Genomic DNA, 22407 nt, shown 5'->3' on the forward strand with positions numbered 1-22407 from the left:
ATATTAAAAATACAAATATTGACTAAATTACGTCACTATCAAAAGCATAAAACTTATTATGAAAAAGGTACAATGTATTCAAACAGTTTATGTGCACATTGAACTTAAAAATAAATAGTCTTTTCGCTACTGGTTTTGTAAGTCTTCCCAAAAAGAGTGATTATGGAGAGTGGTATTTTGCTTTAAACCCTCCCCTTTTTTGTCTGATAACGCAAACTACTTCAGTCACCCACATAAAGGGTAAAAGAGTTTTAAAGATTTGAATGGACTGTACTTATATGAAATCAAACTATGGGAGTTACTTAAATATTATGTTCAATTTTAAAATTACTGCTTCTAGGGGTAGGAGAATTATGTGCAGATGGTAATGTACACCCGGCTTGGTTACTTTACCTGGCCATCGCTCTCGGAGTCATGTTCCTTGTGATGCTCATTATCAACTGCTTCCTGTGTTCTGCTATGACTTGCTCTTGTGCGAGAACAGAGGTAAATTCTTGTACCTTCACTATAGCGCAGTCAATATATCCTTCAACAGTCAACATTCCAACGACACAATCAGTATGCAACAAAATCACAAAACATGCAATATATATATATATAATCTTAAAGGTGGGGGTCAGTGCTCTACAAGCTCCTGATGTCACTGCAACCTGTGAAAATCTATTGTGACAGATATATATATATAAATATAATAGATGGAAAAAGTTAGAACCTCTTTAAAAAGGAACTATGAATGTTTAGGGTTAAATATAAATTGTATCACATACACCATTCTGCCTTTGTTCAAACATAAATTATTTGTCAATTAAAAGTGCACGAACGTAATTATGAATAGAACTGAAAATAATACATTATTTATATTTTTTAGGTTCTTGAGAAGGATCCATCTGTAGTGGAAGATTACGATCCTTATAGAAGTTGGCACGGAAGCCAGTATGGATCAAGATATCCTTCTTCAACAATTCACTCTGCCAGGTAATTTTTAAAGACTCCTAAAATCCACGATGTTTTATTGCATCTATTTAATTTCATAGGTTCTGTTGGATTTACAGATCTGATGGCTTCCAAATATAATTTAGAGGCTTTTAAAATTTTTTGTTATCATTTCGGTGGATTATTCATGTCTTATCATTTTTTAAAAAAACCTCTGAACTTCCTCATTAGAAAAAGGGAAATTTACTGTCATTTTTTACAAATTGTTTACTGAGGAGAAAAATGAGTCAGTTTTAGCTCAGCAATGAAATGTTTATTAAGAGTACCCCAAGGATGAATTTTAGATTCAAAATTGTACATACTATATCGTCGAAATACTTTCTCAACCTTGTATCTGAAAAAAATAGATTTTTCTTTTTTTATACTCAACGAACGCCGCATTACTAAACTTAAATATGAGCACCAATTCAAATTAAGCTGCAAACAAAGATGCAAGTTCCTCGAATCTCACTCCTTTAATATTTGTAAACTGCAAAAAAATTATTACTCGCAGTTACGAGATTTTCGCACTTATGTTTATAAGATAATATTTTTCGTTAGCTATCGTCCAAGATGCTAGGTCATGTTAACTGGTTGTCTGTCTAAAGACAATAAGGTACACAGAATCAGATATGAAAATTCTTCATTTAAATGAAAAGCGTAGTTAAATTATTGGTTGTTACACCCAAAAAAAGTGTGTCTTGTAATGGCATTCACACATTTTTCATTTAAAAATCTATGGGAAAATAGGATGTTTTTTTGTCCTTTTGTAAACCTGATAAAAAACAGATAGAGATTAAGAAAGTAAGGTGACGATATGTGTCTATGATTTGTAAATAGTTTGAAAATATATGTAGATTCATATTTTCTGACGACGCGGCACTGGTAATTGCTGACAAGAATCCTTAGAAAAACTAGAATTTGATTTTAGCCAAATTTAAAATGGGCAATTGACTTTGGTCTAGTTATTAACACCAAAAAATTTAAATGTGTATACTTAAAATCTTCGCATGGAAAAAAAATCTGCCAAATATTATAGCTCATTGTACCAATTGTTTGCACGATCATATCCCTGATCTTTGTAATTGCGAGCTTATAACTTTTGAAAAAGAATACATGTAGGGGTTTATGTTAACTATAATTTATTTTTTGGGATTGCCCAATTTTTAAGACTTGTGATGGAATACGGTCTCTTTTTACTATCTTTTATAAATTATCTTTCATTTCGTCAAAATGTACATTAAAGATTATTTATTTTTCATTGGAAGAGTCTATAATAAAGTAAACATTAAAATTATGGGGTTATTCAATAAAAAAACAATCTTTAAATTATGCAAGGTCTACACTCTACACTATTTTACCATCAAGAAAGTTGTACCAGAAAAAATATTCAAACAGAGAGATAACAAAAACCTCTGGTACAAACCACTCAAAACACTGCCAGTGCAAGAAATATTGTAGCTCTGAATCATTTTAGAATGGTATAGTAGTTATACTGTACTTTTAAAATTGATCAAACTGACTTAGCTTAGTGATCACTAAAATTTATTATAAATATGGTGGCAGAACTTTAAATTTATTTTTATATATAGTATTTTAAATTTAATTTTAATCGACCTAAGATGTGAGATGATTGGATAAGAGATGTAGCAAGGCTAAAATAATTATTTGGTAACTATATTAATGAAGTATAAAATAATGTGTTCTTACATAAATTGAGGTGTATTATATGTTTTTATGTACCTAATAATTAATACCTAATATTTATTATAAATAGGAAACAAGTCTTTTTTATTTTGACTGTTATTGTGTAGATATTTAATTTTAAGTAGGACTAATTTTACATAATTAAATCTTCACCAACAAGCAAAAAAAAATAGCTTAGTGGATTGTGTATGTAAATACACAATCCATTAAGCTATTTTTAACGAGTAATCGTTATATTGCTTTTATGTATAATTCATTATTTTAAGACTGTTCTTCTTAAAAAAATATACAAAATAAGCCATATGTTTTAAATGTTTAAACCATGAAATGCTAAGTAATTAAAATAAATACAAATAAAATTGAATGGCAATAAAATATTGCTAAATTTAATTATTCTCATTGGTAAAAATATAAATCATATTCCCATTTTTATTTTCTACTATTCTCAACGATATACCGGTAATATTATTTTAGTAATTTGGAATTTATATTTATACAAATGTTTTCTTTCAGATCTGTATCTGACAATAGTGATCACTATGCCATAGTGCAGTCTCGACCGGGCAGTCGACATTCTGGAGCACATCGGTCCCGCCATTGAATCTCAACACCTCTTTACTAAATATTCCACAGTGCCTTACCTAGTATGACGTAGGTTTGTTAATAAAAATAATGGTATTTTTGAAAATTACCAAATCGATAGTAAATCCTCACTGTATAACAAAACAAAACGCCAATGAGAAAATTTAATAAATCGTTCGTTACCATTGAAATTTTTGTGGCGAAATTTAAACAAAAACTATAATAGGTGTACTATGCGTATTTTGTGTGTGTTGATACAATCAGAAAAGTTATTCGTTAAAACTATAAAATATAATTTCTAATGTAACATAAAAATATAAATTATAAGAATAATATATTGAACCGGGTTGTGGTCACATGGCTAGTGTCGCGGACTCATGGATCAGAGGTCCAATGTTCGATACTACAACTTGATTCTCATTTTTCAAATATTGAGTTTTAAGAATTGAAGGAATGTGGATGTTCAAACAAAGGCAAAATGGTGAATGTTACACGGTGTATAAAGTGGCCACTTAAACCAGCGAATGACAGGTCATAAGTCCTATAAATGATTAGACTTCCATATTTTTTTCTCCATCCCTGTTGTAACTTGACAATATTCACAACACGTTGAATCATAAGAACGGAAATATGTATTTCAATTTTTTTTAAATAAAACATATAGATATAAATATTATATTATCATAGTTTTATAATACAATATATTATAATCAATTTGATTTGATTTTGTAAAATATTTTTGGATGGTTTCAACATATTTCATAATCAACTGATACCTACTGTTTTAGTTTTCTTAAATATGTAAATAAATTTCAACATTTCGATGTAGCAACTTTACAGAAGAGCCAATTTAAGTTTTTTTTTAATTAATAAAGAATCTGTCTTAAATAAATCTTAAATTTCATTTATATTATCTAGGAATCACGAAAAAATATAAAACATGTGTATGGGATTTTTTTATTAATTAAAAAAACCTTAATTGGCTCTTCTGCAAAGTTACTACAGGTCGCTTGGTAACCTTTTCCCTTCTTGCGTCAATATTAAAATTTATAAGTACCATTAATTTTTTTTTGATTTCAGACAAATGTAAAAATCATAATTTTTTTATTTTTTATCTTCTTATAATTTTAAACCCATTATTCCATATTTCTATTAGTAAAATAATTATCTGCTGAATCCAATTTGTTGCTATTATCTTACTCAATTTACATCGTCTAAATATATTGATAAATGTAGCTTTAAATTAATAATAGTTTCAAACATTTGTTTGTTTCGTACTTGAGTGTATCTATGTATTTATTTAGGAATTTTATTGAGTACCTACCTACTTAGGTATTCAAACATTCACTTTGTTGTTTGTGATTTGGTGCAATTTAAAAAAATATGTAATAGTATGTGTTAATGCCAGACTTCCATATTCTCTTTTCAAAAATATTTTCCCTCTCCATTGCAACAAATTTAGAATATATTACTGCGTTTAAATTTAATTTTTATTCCGTGCGTATGTTTTTTTCTTATTTTATTTTTCCCTGAATTTAACAAAAAAATATTTAAAAAAATATGTAAAATTGTTAATAAACGGGAACAAGGCTTTAATTTCTATATTTATAAGTCTTTATGTTCTTCAATTTTGATGAAAGGCGAGATTATGTGTGCAAATAGTGTTTTCATATATGTATGTACGTTCCAATTTCATATATGTACTTAATCATTATAAATAGGTTCTTAATAATAATGTAGGCTATAAATAATGAACTAATAAAGTGATAATTAGCATATGTTTTACCATAATCCGTCCATTAATATTTTAATAAATATATGTAATATGATTTTGTAGTTATTTAGGAATGAGTGGATGTACTGTATTTTTTTAATATTTTCAATAATGAATGAAGAACTGTCTGTGCTTCTGATAAAAAATTGACTTAAAGTTTTAATTAAATTGCCTTGGAATTAGGTCAACATACATTGTACTAAAAATACCTCTGTCTTACTGGTATAATATACTGTGTACTCTAACTTATTATTTTCCAGTAAATACTTTTGAATATTTAAACAGACATATTTTTCGCCGAACATTTCTGGTTGCATGATAATCCTTTTATCATCAATAATATGATATTTACTAGTATAAAAAAAAAAAAAATAGGTTCAGTACTTACTTATGATTTATATTCAAAAAGTTATTTACAGTCCTCGCTATTTAGTTTATAGTTCAAATATTTCTTATGAGTTATGCCTATGAAATAGTTTAATGATGTGTAAATATTGTGAGTTTTCTTCAACATTGCCATGATAGATCCAAAGCTCCCAATATCGTTCTATGTTTTGTTACCTTTCGAATTATAATTATTATCTTGAACTTATGTTTGATATAATATGTATTTTCTTTTACAGTTCATAATATGTATTATTATTTTAAACTTTTATAAATATCTACAGATAATTTTCAATGTTTTTTTAAAATTTATTCTCTAAAAATTATATGTATAAATATATGTATATTGTATAATTTTAATAAATAAATTAAACACAGTTTTTCCATAATTTTACCCCTTAAATGCGATGTGATTCTTACAATATATCCTCACTTCTTTCCAGTCTTTAATTCTTTTATAATATATATAATTATAATATCATTCATGGATTAAACTAGGTTTTATCTTTAGAATGACGAAATCATTCAAGAATCCACTAATTTCCATCACTCTGTATAAATCTCTCTGCCGAAGTATTCTAGAGTTCTCCTCCATCATTTGGTCTCCAAATTATACAATTCAATCGGATAGAATTGAAGCTATCCAAAGTAAATTGCTTCGGACTCTTACATTTCGAGATGGTTTGAGTGACACCTTACACACATACAATGACAAGTTAAAACATTTCCATTTCATTTGTTTATTCAACCGGCGTAAATTATCAGACATATTTTAACCCACATAAAATAATACATTCATCCGTAGACGCACCAAACGTAACCATACAAATTATTTTTTCTGCACCAATGAGAAGAACACAACATCGCTAAAATTTTTTTTTAGCAATCTTTAAATCAAGTATTGGTAACCACTCACTCCTACCAAGAATTCAACGAACGTTTAATTATTTATTCCAAGTGGATGAAAAGTAAGGAGATGTATTCGAGGAATCTAGACAGTCATTAAAAAATAAATTGTTAAGGGTCGTTATGGGTTTATTTGTATTTTTTAAACTGTCATTATGGGTTAGTTTGTTTGTTAGTTTACTATATTACTATACCATATTTAAATACTTTGTCTTCTGTATTGGAAACTTGTGAGCTTAATTCCTGTTTTCCCGATCATGCAGGAAAAAAACCATTTTTTCAAACCATGTGTGCATAGGGCACTGCATCGGTACTCCAATTGCAGGATACCTTTATATTTTTTTTTACATAAGGGTAAGATATTAACTATGCATAAATCGGAGATACTGCAATACTACGCGGTATTGGTTTCGCCACCTGTTTTTTAATGAACATGTTTCGCTGCAATTAATATGTAATTGCTATTTTAACTCTAAATGATGATAGTTTTTGTTATATTTTTGGCTAATTTCAATCATGAGTAATATATTAATACTAGAGTACTCGCGCAGTCTAATACGGTAATCCAGGGTGACCCTCTCTATATTTTTTTACCTGTAGGCATTTGTGAGTTAAGTTTTCGTGTATTTTCTATGGTAAAAACTATGTTGTAATTTTTATCTGTGAATAAAAGTTTATTTTATGATTAAAGTCATTTTTATTTTCAAAAATACCCAAAATAATAAAAAATCGTTTACTATTTAGCCTACTATAGTAGGCCACGCGAGCATTTAAGTAAATATTTATTCGTAGTAAACAGTACGTTTGTTAGGTAAATCTGACAAAAAATAAATAAGGAAGTTCAGTGCTACGGGAAATTGTATACAAAAATATTTTCTTAGAAAACATAAAAATTACAGCATTTAATTGAACTGCAAACATTCCTTATATATTGTATGAAAAAAATAATAAAAATGAACTACTTTAATGACGTCACAAGTTATTCGAAATCAACTGATAGGTTTCTGGTTTCTGGTAGGCCAACTCACTAATCAGGATAACTCAAAAGTTACAAAACTTAAAAAAAACATGGCCGTGGTAATACTATACATTAAAAAAATAATAAGAAAATTTTGACTTACTTTAATAGTCATTTGATAGATTAACAAATAAAAAATACTTTAAAAACTACCAAACTTCTTTATTGACAGTTACGCGGTATTGCAGTATCATAGACGCTTTGCAAGTTCAATGAAAGTAACAGCGTTTCAAAAATTATAGTAGAATATTATATGGTAGATATAAAATATTATTAATGTTTTTTTTTTGTTCTAGAGTTAAGGTAATATACAAAGAAATTGTCAACATATTTTGTACATACTCTTTGTTTGCTCGATAAAATAAGTTAATAAAGAACTATATTTTTTACATGCCCCCAAAATATCTTTCATTTAATTCCCAACATACAAATATACATTGCATCCAAAAATAATTCCAGGATTTGCTCATAATTCCATCAACTTAATTTTTTTAAAAGATTATATTGAAACAGTCTTGTACGATTGTGAGAGAGTTCAATTTCTTGCAGGACACCCGCTAACACTGGGCAGTTTTCAACTGTGCAACTTGGTTAAGCTTAGACTGTAGGACCCTGTCGGATTGAACTAAAGATAAGTTTAAAAACACTACAACTTATAATATTAATCATAAATGTAAAAATAATGATAGTTCTAGGTTTCAGGTAGGTTCCATGTAGTTGAATTATAAATAATAATTATAAATAGCATTCCTAAGAAAAAAAAATTGTAATACTCTGCATCTTGATCAAATTACATATAATGTCAAAAATTAAACAATGTGCAATCAAGATTATGTACTTTATTTTTTATTAATTACATAGACATCAATTGTATTAGATAACCTGAAGTAATGAATGTACTTATATTAGTATAATAGACACTGAATTCTTTTTCTACAATAGAATATAATTTAAATATAATATTTTTAATGCTGCTACCAAGCTTAAATAGAACAAGCGATATGTAAAATAAAACGAATCCAAAAATAAAAACGTGTCAAAAAAACAATATATCTGGCTGGTGACATATTGCAAATTTGACACACGTAATAAGATATTTTATAAAATATTATTATGGATTCAACGGTTCCTTATCAAGTCAGGTTGAGGGTTTCCAGACACCTTAAAAATACTTTCTTAAAATAGTTCTTAGAATATGCTGATGAAATGCCATAACATGTAGGTACTTTATATTTGAAGAACACTGATAAATTTATTTTGTAATTAATATGGGTATATTAGTTGAATAAGTGTAGGTATGTATCGTCATATAATGATAAATATTAATACTATATTTTCAAACGGCCTCATCGGTAAATTTCAAACTGTATTTCCTGTTTCGTGATATGTCATTTAATGTTTTTGTTACGAAATGTAAAACGATCTTCAAAACTCCGATCTGATTAGTTTTTTTAAAATTACTGTTCATACTTAACTCAAACAAAGTACCGTCAATAACTCAATGATTTGAAAGACATGCTGTTAGTTTTAAGAGAATTTCACATCAGGATCTTTTACAAACAGTACCGACTGCTAATCAGATATTGTATTTGGAAGTTAAAACTTTTTAATTCTCACTGTTTTGAAATCAATATCACTGATTTTTTTAGTATAAAAATTAAAACTTTTAAATGACTAGAATATCATTATCTTATAACGATCGATTAGAGTTTTATATATTCTATACTTAGGAATATTTTTGAGAACTTACATTCAGTAAAATATTGGAAGATCCCAAAGTTCCATCAACAAATATTAAAATTACATTATAAGGGCGTGCATGTGAAAATCCAAATGAGGCTTTTTGTAAACTAGTATTAAAAAAATATCAAGAGAAGTTCCTTTTAAATCATTGCCTAGTCAGTTGTTTCTGGTGCCAATCTTTTATAGCGTTCAGGTATCCAGGATCGGTTATCTTCTTCAGCGTTATTTTGCAAAACAGAATCATAGGTATTCCTGTTTGGATTTTCATACTGCAAAAAATATCATATCTTTATAAAAAACATGAAAATCTACAATATTTAGTTAGTACATACGTTATATTTCTATCGTGAATTTCAAGACAAGTAAGTGTTCATACTATCTATTTATTCTTAAGATATAAGAAGAAGACTTAATAAATATAATGAGATTATTTAAATATTCAATATATTACCCAAACATCACAAAACCATGACCCGAATTCAATAAAATAAATTTGAAATAAATGGTTACTGGATTTAGGCAGAGAAAAATCGGAAAGCTTACTTAAAAACATTGTAAATAATTAATTGGTACATACATTGTATAACTTTATAATAAATTAACTAGTAGGTAGCCATTTTATTGTTTATTTTTGCATACAAATGTCTGCCTTAAAACAGGTTGTACCTAGTTAGGCAGACTAGACATAATCCAGAGAAATCTATTACCTAAGTATGTATATAGAAGATAAATAAGTTGTTTTTCAATAAACCATAATTATTTTTACTATAATTAAAAATAATAATAATGAATTGCATTGAAAAATCACTCATTAAATAATTATTTTATTAACATATAAATTTACTATTTACTTGAACTTATAAAGTACAGTGTGTGTTTTGTTAAATAACCAAACCGAGATCGAAACTGGGACTTTAGACATGATAACTGAATGCGATAAATACATTATGAGCGAAAACTATAATATGTATGTAGTAGATCAAGAATTTGTAATTTTTGGTAATAAACCATTATTATTATTATTGTTAATTAATTGAATTATGTGAATGAGAAAATTGATAAATAAATATGTTATTATTAATACCCGTATTCAGAGACAATACTTAAGGTAAGGAAAGTACATTCTAATCTCATATGCAAAGAATAACCCGAAGGTGAAGACAATATAATGTACTTTCCTCACCTTAAGTATTGTCTCTGAATACGGGTATAAGAGTTCTAACCACGGCATAGATAATAAAACTAGAAGTGCCAATAATGTACATTATTACGGAAACTAGTGTCGTCAGTTTACAAAAGACTTTTGGATATAGAACGTAAATTACCAATTAGAATAGTGAGTATTCTATCCCGTTTACACTCACGCTCATTAAATTGCTGTACTGTTTTGATAGTGCTGTCCCGAAACAATAGATATTTTCCGTTTCAAAATAACGATTACTGACCATTTTACGATGATGGAACGCTTAGTGATAGGAAATATTATGTATTAAGAATATTATAATATTTATGAATGAAAGGAAAAAACTACTAAAAACATAAAACCTAAGAATATAAGACCAAAAATAGCCATAAAAACAAAATGTTTCATAACCAACTGATTTTTTGCACATGTGATCTAGATGCGGTATTTATTCACCATTAAAAACTTCCTATCCCTCACCCGCTTGGGTCTTAAGATATTTCATTACACATGGTGTGCGGTGGTATGTTACATATTTAAAACCGTTTTAACTTTTGAACGCAAGCAGCTAGAAGATTTTGGAGTATGACATTTTAATCACAAAATTACTATTTTATTAATTACTAAACACATTGGTTGAAAGAGCGGCGTTGTTTCGCTATCAAGGCGTACTTAAAGGACGAGTTTTGCTTACTGCAACGGCGGCGCTACACAAATTCTGTAAAAGTTAAAATTTTGCCTAAAATAAAATAAATGCGAAATTTACTTGACAACTTGTCCACCGCATACACATCGCATCTGAGGACACAAAGTCTCCTTGACGGTGCCCACTACAAGGAAAATTTGTTCATTACCGAACGAAAAAAGATGCCCGAAGAACCTCTCTGCAGTCTAGTAGCCTTGGCGTCTTTGTGCCGAAAGAAAGTAATCCAGAAGTGCATAATTGTATTTTATTCGATTGAAAAAAGAGGAAAGTAAATTCTTCTCTGACTGGGATTAATTTACTGGACATCTTTGTAATAAATAAAACCGCATTGTTTTTTATAAACACGCCATACTTCAAATTCTCCTAGCTGCTTGCGTTTAAAGGTTATAACGGTTTCAAGTATGTAATGTATCATAAAACATCTCAAAACGCAAGCAGGGGAGAGTTGGAGAGTTTCGAGTAATGATGTAGTACCACATATTTAACACACGTGTAAAAAAATCAGAGGGTTATGAAACATTTTATGTTTAAAACCTAATATTCCAAGGCTAATATAGATTTAATAAAAGTTTAAAATAATAAAACAAAGATAAGGAGGTCTGAGATCCGAATCTCGCTGTACCACAAATTGTTTCCCATTATCTAACACGTTTTTTACAACGAAGAAATTGAAATATTTGGGTAAATCATTTAAACGAAACAAAAAGTTTTTTTATAAAAAAAATAAAGAGAAAAGCTACAAAGATACTGAAATAAATTGCATGCCATTACAGATAAAGGTATGCCTAAATATTATTATGTACTAACTAGGTGAGCATAAATTTATTTCATAGGTAATCTAAACAATTTAAAAAAAATATATATTGAAATTTATGTGTATACGAATTAAACTTAGAGCAATAATGCTTATAATTATTAATAAATCAATAATATTGAAGTATACATTAGTACTAAAATTATCAATAAAATAACGAAATAGCAAACAAAATCTGCCATAGGCTAACACATTTCCAAATTAATTACCATTCCTTCTTAGAACAGGTTTCCCAAGTAAAGAGAACTCTTAAACAAATTTTGTATAAAAAATACTTCATGCCAATAGTATAGATAATAATTAAACAATATATTTAGCGGTCAAACCTCAATAATACCATCTTGCGGTCGTTTGTAAAATTCAAAATGCAGCTCTCGTATGGGCAAAAAAACTACTGACCAGTTAAATGAAGGTGCTTTACACCTGCTACTTTGATAATGCCAATATTGCTGTTTTTGTTAACTAGTGAAGACGAAAATCCAAAATAAAATCCGTTACAGCTGTATTGAGTTAAACTAAATGGCTGTCTTTTGGGAACTGCCTGTACTCATGAAAAATAAGACTTTCGAAAATACCAATGCCTATAATACTCGTATTTCTCAATGCTTTGGTCTCAATTTATCTTTATTTCTAAAAGAAAACCTGAATTTTTATTGATCTTTACCTAAGAGGGCGTGCTTAATTTTAATTCCCATGTTCTGCAAATACTGATTTTATCTCTGAAATGGTAAAAGAGTTCTTTCTTATCCTTTCATTATATAAATTTGCAGTAAACGCCAATTTCATTCGCGATTAATGATACACCAATGCGTGTATCACATTTCAACAATTTTATCGAATAGTGAACCATAAATCTAATAAGAAGAAGCAGCACACGGATAATGTTTTCGCCCTTTTTCCAACGGCAAAAAAATGGATTCTTCAATATGGTTCAAGCACATGTTAATATATACTCGCAAAGCAACAAGTACGTCCTGTTGTAACAATCCATTTTTTTTTAACGTCTGCTTCTTTTGGAAAACTAAAAAATCCGTGGTGAGTAATTTAAATTCCATAGCCTAATAGTCTTTACTGATGACTTGATTTCTCGCTTAAACAAATTTGAATTAATATTGTTTATTAAAATAAATATTAACTTGGCAAATAAGTTAAACTAAAACACTATCAATGCTCGCATAAAGAAGAATGTCATTTTTTCAATCTGCAGACTCGTCTGCATATCTTGGTATTGAAAAAAAAAACATAGCGAAACACTATTGTGTTTAATACTCGTACACAAGTGTGCACGGAAAAGGCGGGCTCATTGAATTTTTTAGATTTGATTTTAAAATATTTATATGACACTTCATCATCTCGATGCTATCGCTATTCGCACTCAAAGGTGTATAGGTCACTGCATTAGTACAGCGCACCTTAATCATCCGTTACATAAAGGTAAGGTGATCAATCTTACACCTCAGGTGCCAGTCCAGGGACAATGAAATATTGCTGTGTAAAACCACATTAAACACAAATATTTTACGTCAACACTACCGGGAATTGAACCCAGGATCTTAAACATGTTGGACGAACGCGCCAACCGCTACACTACGAGGCGTGTTTATATCTCCATCGAAGCAAAATCACTCACCCAGGATTTTGTCGTATCTGGCAGATTAAGAATGTATACGTAATAATTTCATTCTTATAATTGAAATTTTGAATTTATTTCCATAATTATTTTAAATCATGATTGACAACACCTGCTTTCACTCGTATATTATAACAGTTTTTTTGTTTTACCACCACTGACGATAAAACCCCTTTGTTAGATTATCCCATGGCTATTTCACAATATAATTCGAAATGAAAGTGGGTCAGAACTAAAATACGCATTTCACTTATTGTTATTGTTATTAACATGCAATTAGTTTAATAAATATCAGCAACGAATCTCAGGACAGGCATATTATTTACCAAAATAGGTCGGAGAATGAAATCCACGCGCTTCGCCGGCATGTAAGGTTCGTTGCGAACTCGAACCCTTCTGGTCTGTGGAATGTATCCATCCTTTTGAACTGTTATTTCATAGAAGCCAGGAGTCAGCAGCCTAAAGTAGTCTCCGCCGTGAACTGAAATCGTTCAAACAGTTTTACTGTAAATTAACTGTCTACGTGAAATTAAAAGCCATCAAGATAAGCCAATAAGAAAGCAGGTTACAAGAGAACCTACACCATATTATCAATAAATGATCAGGCACATAACGTATTTTATATATGTTTCGGTATAATGTATCATCGGAATTACTTATGTTTTAAAAGAGATGCAATGAAAATGAAATGATAATGTGAACACTATTAACAAATGGTGTAAATATATTTTTTAATCATACATAAAAAAGTTAGAAGAAGTCACCTAACATGCCATAACAATAAATTATTTTAAAACAAGGTAAACTAAATTATTAGTCAGGTAATCAAATTTCATCAAAATACTTCATAAACTGTCCATACTCACAAGTGTTCGAAAAAACATGTTAAGTATTAATCCTGCGATCCATTCTGATTGAATTTATTTAATTTTTAAGGGAACTAAATGCATTTACATTACACTGCTATAGAGAATCTATTGTAGAATTTTGAATACATAGCTAATTCTTTCCTCTACAACCAGATGTGTTTTGATTATTTTTTGTCAGTAAGTTAATATCGTATTATTTTTATCAGAGATTTGGTTTATTGTCTCCAAAACCAGATGTCAGAAGTATTATGTCAAATCTCATATATATTATATGCAAAAATAATGGGGAAAAATGACATAAACAGACTACAACGACAGCAAAATAAAATATCATAGCTAGTATATGACCTCCTTTATCTAACACCAACTAAAAAACTCTAAAAAAAAAAATTAAATATCAGTGAACGTTTTCAACAAGAACCTTTAACATTTATTCTTGAGTTAGCCACTGATATTATTGTAGACAAAGAATTAAAACTTGAAAAAATTGTTACAAACATGGACATAATTCAAGTATATCAAAACAATATCACATACAACATTCCAAAACGAGAGTAAGACAATCGAGACAAAAAAAACAGGGACTGAAATTACAAAATAAACTATCAAAAAAACTAAACAAAAGACTCGGACAAGTTTGCAAAAGGCGTAAAAAATATTATTATCAACAACAGAGATGAATAAAAAATGATTTATTATTTTTGTAAAATGAATGTAATAATCCGTAATGGTTAATAAACACATAAAAAATCTACATAAAGAGTTGTCATAGTAAATTTGTTTACTTGTTGTTTTTTTATACCTGATGTGATATCGTGGCGTATATCGTTGTGCCTCCAGGTGTCTGTGATGTTGCGTACCCTGATTAAGGCACCCGCCAATCCTTTACCAGCAGAATTTCTTATCATCCCTACGATGCCAGAGTGAATGCGCCACATGAAGCCTATTAGTGCTGCTTTGTTCCTTTCCCATTCTCTTCTTAGCTCCGAAGCATCGGGATACTTCTCGCAGCCCAGTTCCAAGGTTATTTCAAAATCATTCGATGATAAATAGTTGAAATCTTGCATTCCTAAAATAAGGAAACATAATATAATCAAAATATCTAACTGCAATATAAAACGTAATTATTAAGTATGCTAAGGAAAACAGTTTTCAATAAAAAAAACAAGCCATATTTTAAAAACAACTAAGTTTGTAATATATTTTTTAATCTAGAGAATAATATAACATTGTATGGTTGTATTCTGCTTGTAAATCGATACCAGGGGTGGTATTCCAAGCGCTCTCGTGGCCGTATAATCTCGCGTATTTACATACAAAATACACGAAAAAAACTGTTTTCTTGTGCTGCGAGAGCGGTTCAGAATAACACCCCGGGTGCAAATATTTCTTGAGACTGTGATGATATACGAATATATTACAAATATAAATATTGAATATTATAAAAGAAGGATATTGGAAGGAGGGTGCGGGCCGGGAACAGGGTAAACGGTGCACTAAAATCAATCAAAAATTTAACCCTTATGTATGGGAGTGATGTATGGAATTTGTAAAACAGGGATAAAAGTATGGCAAATGCTGTCAAAATGCGATTTCTCAGGTAAATATGTGGTGAAATTATGAATGATAGTTGTACAAATATCGAGATTCTTGCATTATATTATGAGGCTGAGACAAGCATTATCGACAAAACCATGAAAAGAGCGCAGCGTTGGTTTGGATATATAGAGCGAATATGGACGATGAAAAAACGGCTAGAAGGATTTACTATACGAATATTGATGGATACAAAAAACAAGGAAGACCGAGAAAGACAGGGCAAAGCCAAATTCAACAAATACTTAAAGACAGGCATGTCAAAAGACGGAATAATCGAGGAAGCGAGGTTTCTATGCAAAGACAGAGTGGTATGGCATTCTATCATCTCTGCCTACCCTTACGGGAGAACGGCGAGATAGTTTGATTGTTTTTTGAAAATAATAACATTACAAAGTACGTAATTCATTTTCTTTATGATTGAATATAAATGGTTTAAATCAACGCAAAATGAGTCAGACCAAATATATTTTAAGAGGGTTGTGGTCCTGTGGCTAGTGTTACGGACTCGCGGACTAATCCGAGGTTCAAAAGATCCGAGGTTCTTACCCCACACTACAGCAACTTAATTCACATTAATAGTGAGTTATTTACAAATTGTTTAAAATAGTAAAGTTCAATAGCGTTAATACTAAATGATCACTCGTACAAGCATTACTACTACCCATTCTAGATTACGCTGATGTTTCCATGATTGATTTAAGCTGTGAGCAACTCAATAAACTTGAACGACTTCAAATACACACATAAGATATATTTTTAGTCTAACGAAATATGACTACATTTTTTTTTATCGTAGGCAACTGAAATGGCTCAAAATTAGACAGCGGAGAGACCATCACTCACTCTCACTTCTGTTTACTATAATTTATAGTCCTAACGCTCCCATATACCTGCGTGAAAAGTTCGACGCTAATCAGTTCATGGTTTACCTCTTCGTTCTTATTCTCAAAGCACCCTCTTAATATCCATCCACAATTCCTCTTTCTTCTCTAACTTATGAGTTATGAGTATCCATGCGGCTCGACTGTGGAATCATCTTTCATCCACTATAAAAAAAATTACAACTGTATTTCTGTATAAATCACGTCCAAAAAAACATCTACTTTCTCATCCTTATTCACTCCTCATTTTCTCTTTCCTCTTTATTCCCCTTTCCCATTGAGTAATAATAGTTTTTTCAGGTTATTTATAAACAAATACAATTAATTCAATTTTTGTATATCTTTAGCTTGTGTATTTATATTTTTTTATTGAGTATGTTTTGCAACTTGAATTATATAATTGAAACTATTTTTTGATTGGCTGGTTGGAAGAAATTTCCATTTCGCAATAAGCCTGCCAATGTACAATTAACATTATCTACAGAAAGTAAAATAAATGAATAAATGTATGAAAAATATTGAGCGTCTTTGGGGCCTCGTGGACTTCGGTCTCCACAGATTAATCTCAAATATGATTATAATTTATTTTATGATATAATATTATTAATTTGGAATACTAATTTTGAAATTTCAGTTTGCCATACCTCCTTGCAAACTGTACCATTGTGCGCCATTTGTGATTCCACCCTGCTTTCCAAAGTTGTAGGGCTCGTCTGACTGTTCAGGGCCAGGACTGGGACAGCCTTGTCTTTTTTGTGACGACATGTCGGCGTGGAGGTGGGCGTACGTAAGAGCCAAATCTCTGCAATAAAGAACAAACTATGATAATGGTTTGAATTTGATGATGACAAAATTAAGGTTGGATTTTCTGAGAGAAACGGCACATCCTTGGAGGTCAGAAACTATGATTGGGACAGCTGGAGTGGTTTCTTGGAAGTGCCCAGGTCTATTAACGTGTTTCAGTGCTGGATATAAAGATGAAAATAGTAGCCATAATTCACAGCTATATTATGCAGATTTTTTCCCTGTCTCATAATATATTCATAATGTCGCCGTAATTTTCTTTTCGACATATGAGTTAAAAGCTTAAATTTAAATTTATTTCAACAGAGAGGGATTTTTTTATAGAAGGGAATATGGAAGTCTAGGCATTTACGGGGCCTATGACCTGTCATTGGCTGGTTTAAGTGGCCACTTTACACACTGTGTAACATTCAGTAGCCACTTAAACCAGCCAATGATAGGTCATAAGCCCTGTAAATGCCTAGACTTCTATATTCCCTTCTCAAAAATTTTCCGTCTCTGTTAAAATAAATTTATAAATGAACAACTCCATAGGGAGGAAATCAAGCCAGTCTGCAAGCATTTGGACATAATCAAACATTGTTGAAATATTAAATGTTTAAAATTTACGCAGCCAAAAATAACTCCTGGACCCTTTAGACGATAACCTTTCATGTTAATCTCTACACCATGATGCTGACTTCACTTTAATTTATTGGTACTATAATAACTTTACATTCAACAGTTACACATCATATTTGAAGTATAAAGTACCTAAATGTGTCATCATCAGGTGTTCTAGCATATTCCTTAGAAGGTGCACCAGATCTGCTTTCGTCAAAGGGGTAGTTGGCTACCAAGTCCCCGGCGTGAAGGTTGGCACTCAATACAAAGGGAATTTGCATTATCAGGCGCATTACAGCACGAGTTTCTGGTTCTATCTTAAAATAAGAATAAAAATTATTATCACTCGACTCGGTCATAGCATTAATCTTAATGGCACAATATGGAAATAAATAAATACGTGATATACTACATATTAGAGCATTTTCTACTTATACATATCTTATCCGCAACCTAGAACTTTTCTAATTTATTAATAAAATGTTTAGGTAAGATCGAGATCGAGATAAGTTTTTGGATAATATAAAAAAATGATCTTGATTGTAGTTGAATTTGGATCTACTGTTTTGTGTACCTATACTATATTTTATTTTGATCATTCTTTAATTACAAAAGCAAATAAGGACAGTTTGTACAATACAGTTCAAATATCAATAGTATGTAGTTCTTACTGGTTGAGACAGACGATCAACTTCCGGTAAAAGGTGATTATTGGATCCAGAGCCCTCCTTTTCATTGGTAAACAAGATTCGGTCAAGATTTGGGAAATTCCTGTTGAGATCGATGGAGTGATTATTAGTTCTTCCAATAAGATAGTCTTTGCCTCCCTGAAATGTAAAAAAAAAAAATACGTGAAAGCCTAAAAAAATTAGTTCGCTGCAGAGTTCATTATTTGGGATGTCAAAGCATTCCAAAGTGGAAATTTGAGTGTTTCGATTTGTGATATTATGAATATTCGGTTTCAATAATTTAGAATTTCAATGGGTTTGATAACTATATAATGTTTTTATATTGAATAATGTATCAACTGATGGTGGCTTAGATTAGAAGTAATCGATTTATTGATTAGTTTTTCACAGTTATCGACTGTTCTGATTATTATTGACCATTCGTTTGAAATCACTTAAACCTAAAACAATGAAAAAGGTTAAGAAATAAATAGGAAGAAGAAAACTAACAATTTGTTTTTATTTGTTTATTTTAGGTAACTTGACTTTTTTTGCACCACAACAGGCCAGGAGGCCCAATAACAGTGGTAAATTACATCACGGAACACCCAAACTTGATTTTTTAAATATTTTTTGTGTCCTCACCGGGAATCGAACCCGGAACCTTCCGTGTGTGACTCAAGCGTCATACACATTTTACACATTTACACATTTTTTTATTTATTTGTTTGCACCACAACAGTCATGACACCAGTCATGACGTCATTGCACCAGCCGCCATGTATCAGCATAATTATATAGGTATCTACAGGTGCATATTTTTTAAATTAATCAATGAATGTGGAAAAAATTACACAGCACCAGCAAACGACAAGTCATAATTATGCCTAGACCTACATATTCTCATATCCGTCTATGTTTGGACATTTAAACTATAGTATGTTGTCAGGTGATTTTCTAAGGTGAGTATGAATATTAACACCCATACTCCTTTTGACTCGATTCAACTTTGCAAGGAATATATTAATAAAACAGCTAACGAAGCAACATCCGGTGACAACTGTCATCACCCAGAGGAGATACGGTGAACTTGGGCTCATAATTAACCATCCAATATCCTGGACATCCACCACTGAATTTTAGTCGATCGCTGATATCAAAACCATGAGACGTAGACCGGAGGGGCTGTTTGTGGACTATGTTTACTCCAACGAGGCAGTGGACATGTTATGATGAAATATAAAATGAGTTAATAATAAATTTACCCAAACATAGCTTTCATGGCAGTCTGCTAACCGACAGGGTTCATTGACGGCATCGGGTATGGCATGGGGATGATAATAAATTAATGAATTCACTCACAGCCTCCGTAGCAGTCTGCCAACCATCGGGATTCATTGACGGTATGAGGTGGACTCTGGTGATCTGGATAAGCCTGCGGATCTCTGCATCCCCTTGCGTGTAGCGCTCACACAGGTAGTCTGCGAGACCGAGTAATAGTTCTCTTCCCAATACCTCGTTTCCGTGCATGTTAGCAATGTATTTAAATTCGGGGATCACTGCAAATATTTATAATCGTATGTTAAAATTTGATTTCGGCGGTCCAACACAAACCGGTGTTTGTGGTCCAGGGTCCAGTGGTAGTGTCGCAAACTCACGGATCGGAGGCCGAGGCTGGAACCCCCCGCTCAACCACAACATTTTCTAACATTGTTATTTACGACTTTTAGAAAATGGCCTCAACAATGTTTATATTTTAGTACATAAAAAGAATACAAATATTTCAAAAAAAGGGAAAATCAACATAAAAAAGAAAAATGCCAAATACTCGTATTTACGTTTACAATTTTGAGCAAGGTGTTTTTGGGTGTCTGCGTCATGGCGGTTAAAGACTATAGTTCTATATGTGAAAAAGAACCAAAACCCTGGACGAGTGTTTTTGACTTCAACTCGATAGCTGCTCTCAGATGAAAATCCTAAACAAGAAATGTAGCAGTTAGCGCCTTCGCCACCATTCTTGAGGTCTTAGGTTCGATTCCTGGCAGACGTGAACTATGGATTTTAGCGGTTGTTTAAACTGTAGTATTTCTCCTCCCCCCCCTTATCTGCATAGAGTTTGTATTCCTTAGGAATATTTATAATAACTTTCCTCTATGCACAGCTGACATAGAGTCCCCCGGGACTCTATAACAGATGCGTGTGGATTGTGGGCTTAAGGATCTCCCCTCAATGTAGTATTTCATTGTTTCTGAACTGTCACCTAAAGGGTAGGACTAATCACCGTACCGCCATGTACCAGATGATCAAAATACTGGGCATTTGGTTTTCAAATGCAATGTCCTATGCACTACTAGGTACAAAAAGGGAAATAAAGATGGTTTCTTGGATTTTTTCATAGTGGAAATGTTAAAAATATGTTATTCAAAACTAACAATGTTTGTTGCACAATATTTCTAGAGGTCACATAAACCACCAAATTACAGGTCATAAGCCCTAAATACTTAGGCATATTCGTCTTTCAAAGATGTTCTTCATTTTTTCTAAAGTATCTGTTGCTACTAAAAAATAAAATAACATTGTTTAGTAGTTTTATTAGTCAACCCAATGTTTTTTTTAAAACGAATTAATTTGTTTTATAAAAAGCGTTGATGCGCGATTACATTTCATGCAATCAATAAATAAGATATTGAGAAAGTGGAGAACACTTGTGTGTTTTAAATTCAAATATTTACAAAATAATGTCTCAGATTCTAAAAATACAACCTGCTTGTATTAACATTTTATTTATATAAAAAATTTGCGTCTCAGCTCTAACATCTTGTTTTTCAAAACCAATAATGTTGTATTTAGTCTATCATATATATAAAAACGTGCATTTTTTACACAAAAACAATATTGTTTTATAACGCGCATAAAAAATAGTGTGGAAAATACACATCAGCTTTCCTACAATAAAGAACTACTTATTTAGCTTAAGCGTCATAGTTATCTTATCTAACTTACCTGCCTACAAATAATATATCTTTGTTTGTACTTGTTATATTTTGAAAAATCTATGACAAACATACTGGTACAAACAGATGCAGCATTATAATAAGACCCACTCCTTGTTTGTTTAAAAGTTTTTAACTTTTTGCATTGACATACAAGTTTTAAAATTCAAAACATACTTTATTGGACGCACCTGTAGAAATATTACATATTTTATTTGAATAAAAACAAAAAAGTCAAAAAAGTTATTTACGTTGGAGTACAAACGAAAATAATGGGTTGTTTTATGTGGAAATGAACTTACTTAATTCATGGTGTCCAGGGTGAGTGGAAAATTCGATGACGTATAGCGGTACTCCCCTCACAGATGGTTCGCTCAGTCGGTAAATCCTGGTAATATTTTTGCACCTGTGGTGCACGTTCTGCAGAACTTCGTACATTTCCTCGTTATCATGGTGCTTCCAGTCGAACCTCGCCGCCGCCAGCGCCAGGATTGCGGCCAGCAAGAGCGGGAGGATGAGCGATAGGCGCCCACGCGCCATGTCGGAGCGGGATTACCTGAATGCTAGAACT

At 31.0% G+C, this 22407-nt stretch overlaps 2 protein-coding genes across 2 annotated transcripts in view; one reads left to right on the top strand and one right to left on the bottom strand.

Moving 5' to 3' along the window:
* Nucleotides 1–3478, top strand: part of LOC148281915 (uncharacterized) — a 67083-nt gene extending 63605 nt beyond the window's left edge. Inside the window, exons 9-11 of the mRNA XM_088225907.1 lie at nt 341–486; nt 869–975; nt 3193–3478. Coding sequence (XP_088082033.1) covers nt 341–486; nt 869–975; nt 3193–3280 — 341 coding nt within the window. The 3' untranslated portion in view covers nt 3281–3478. The remainder of the gene's footprint in view (nt 1–340; nt 487–868; nt 976–3192) is intronic.
* Nucleotides 3479–8167: 4689 nt separating this feature from the next.
* LOC148281917 (carboxypeptidase E-like) lies at nt 8168–22407 on the bottom strand. Its single transcript, XM_088225906.1, has 8 exons — nt 22139–22407; nt 20206–20402; nt 18847–19002; nt 18326–18492; nt 17413–17570; nt 15091–15357; nt 13746–13900; nt 8168–9355 (listed from the first exon to the last, which is right to left on the bottom strand). The coding sequence occupies exons 1-8, from the start codon at nt 22374–22376 to the stop codon at nt 9239–9241; spliced, it is 1455 nt and encodes a 484-aa protein (XP_088082032.1). The 5' UTR covers nt 22377–22407; the 3' UTR covers nt 8168–9238.

The sequence above is a fragment of the Micrasema longulum genome, unplaced genomic scaffold (assembly GCF_059751315.1).
Source record: "Micrasema longulum isolate JH-2025_06_02 unplaced genomic scaffold, ASM5975131v1 h1tg000398l, whole genome shotgun sequence".
NCBI lineage: Eukaryota > Metazoa > Arthropoda > Insecta > Trichoptera > Brachycentridae > Micrasema > Micrasema longulum.

Coding starts and splice junctions, on each gene's coding strand:
- LOC148281917 (XM_088225906.1), bottom strand. CDS start 22,376: ATGGCGCGTGGGCGCCTATCGCTCATCCTCCCGCTCTTGCTGGCCGCA. Junction 17,571..18,325: donor CCTGATGATGACACATTTAG/GTACTTTATACT, acceptor TCTTTATTGCAG/AGATTTGGCTCTTACGTACG. Junction 13,901..15,090: donor ACGCCACGATATCACATCAG/GTATAAAAAAAC, acceptor GAACGATTTCAG/TTCACGGCGGAGACTACTTT.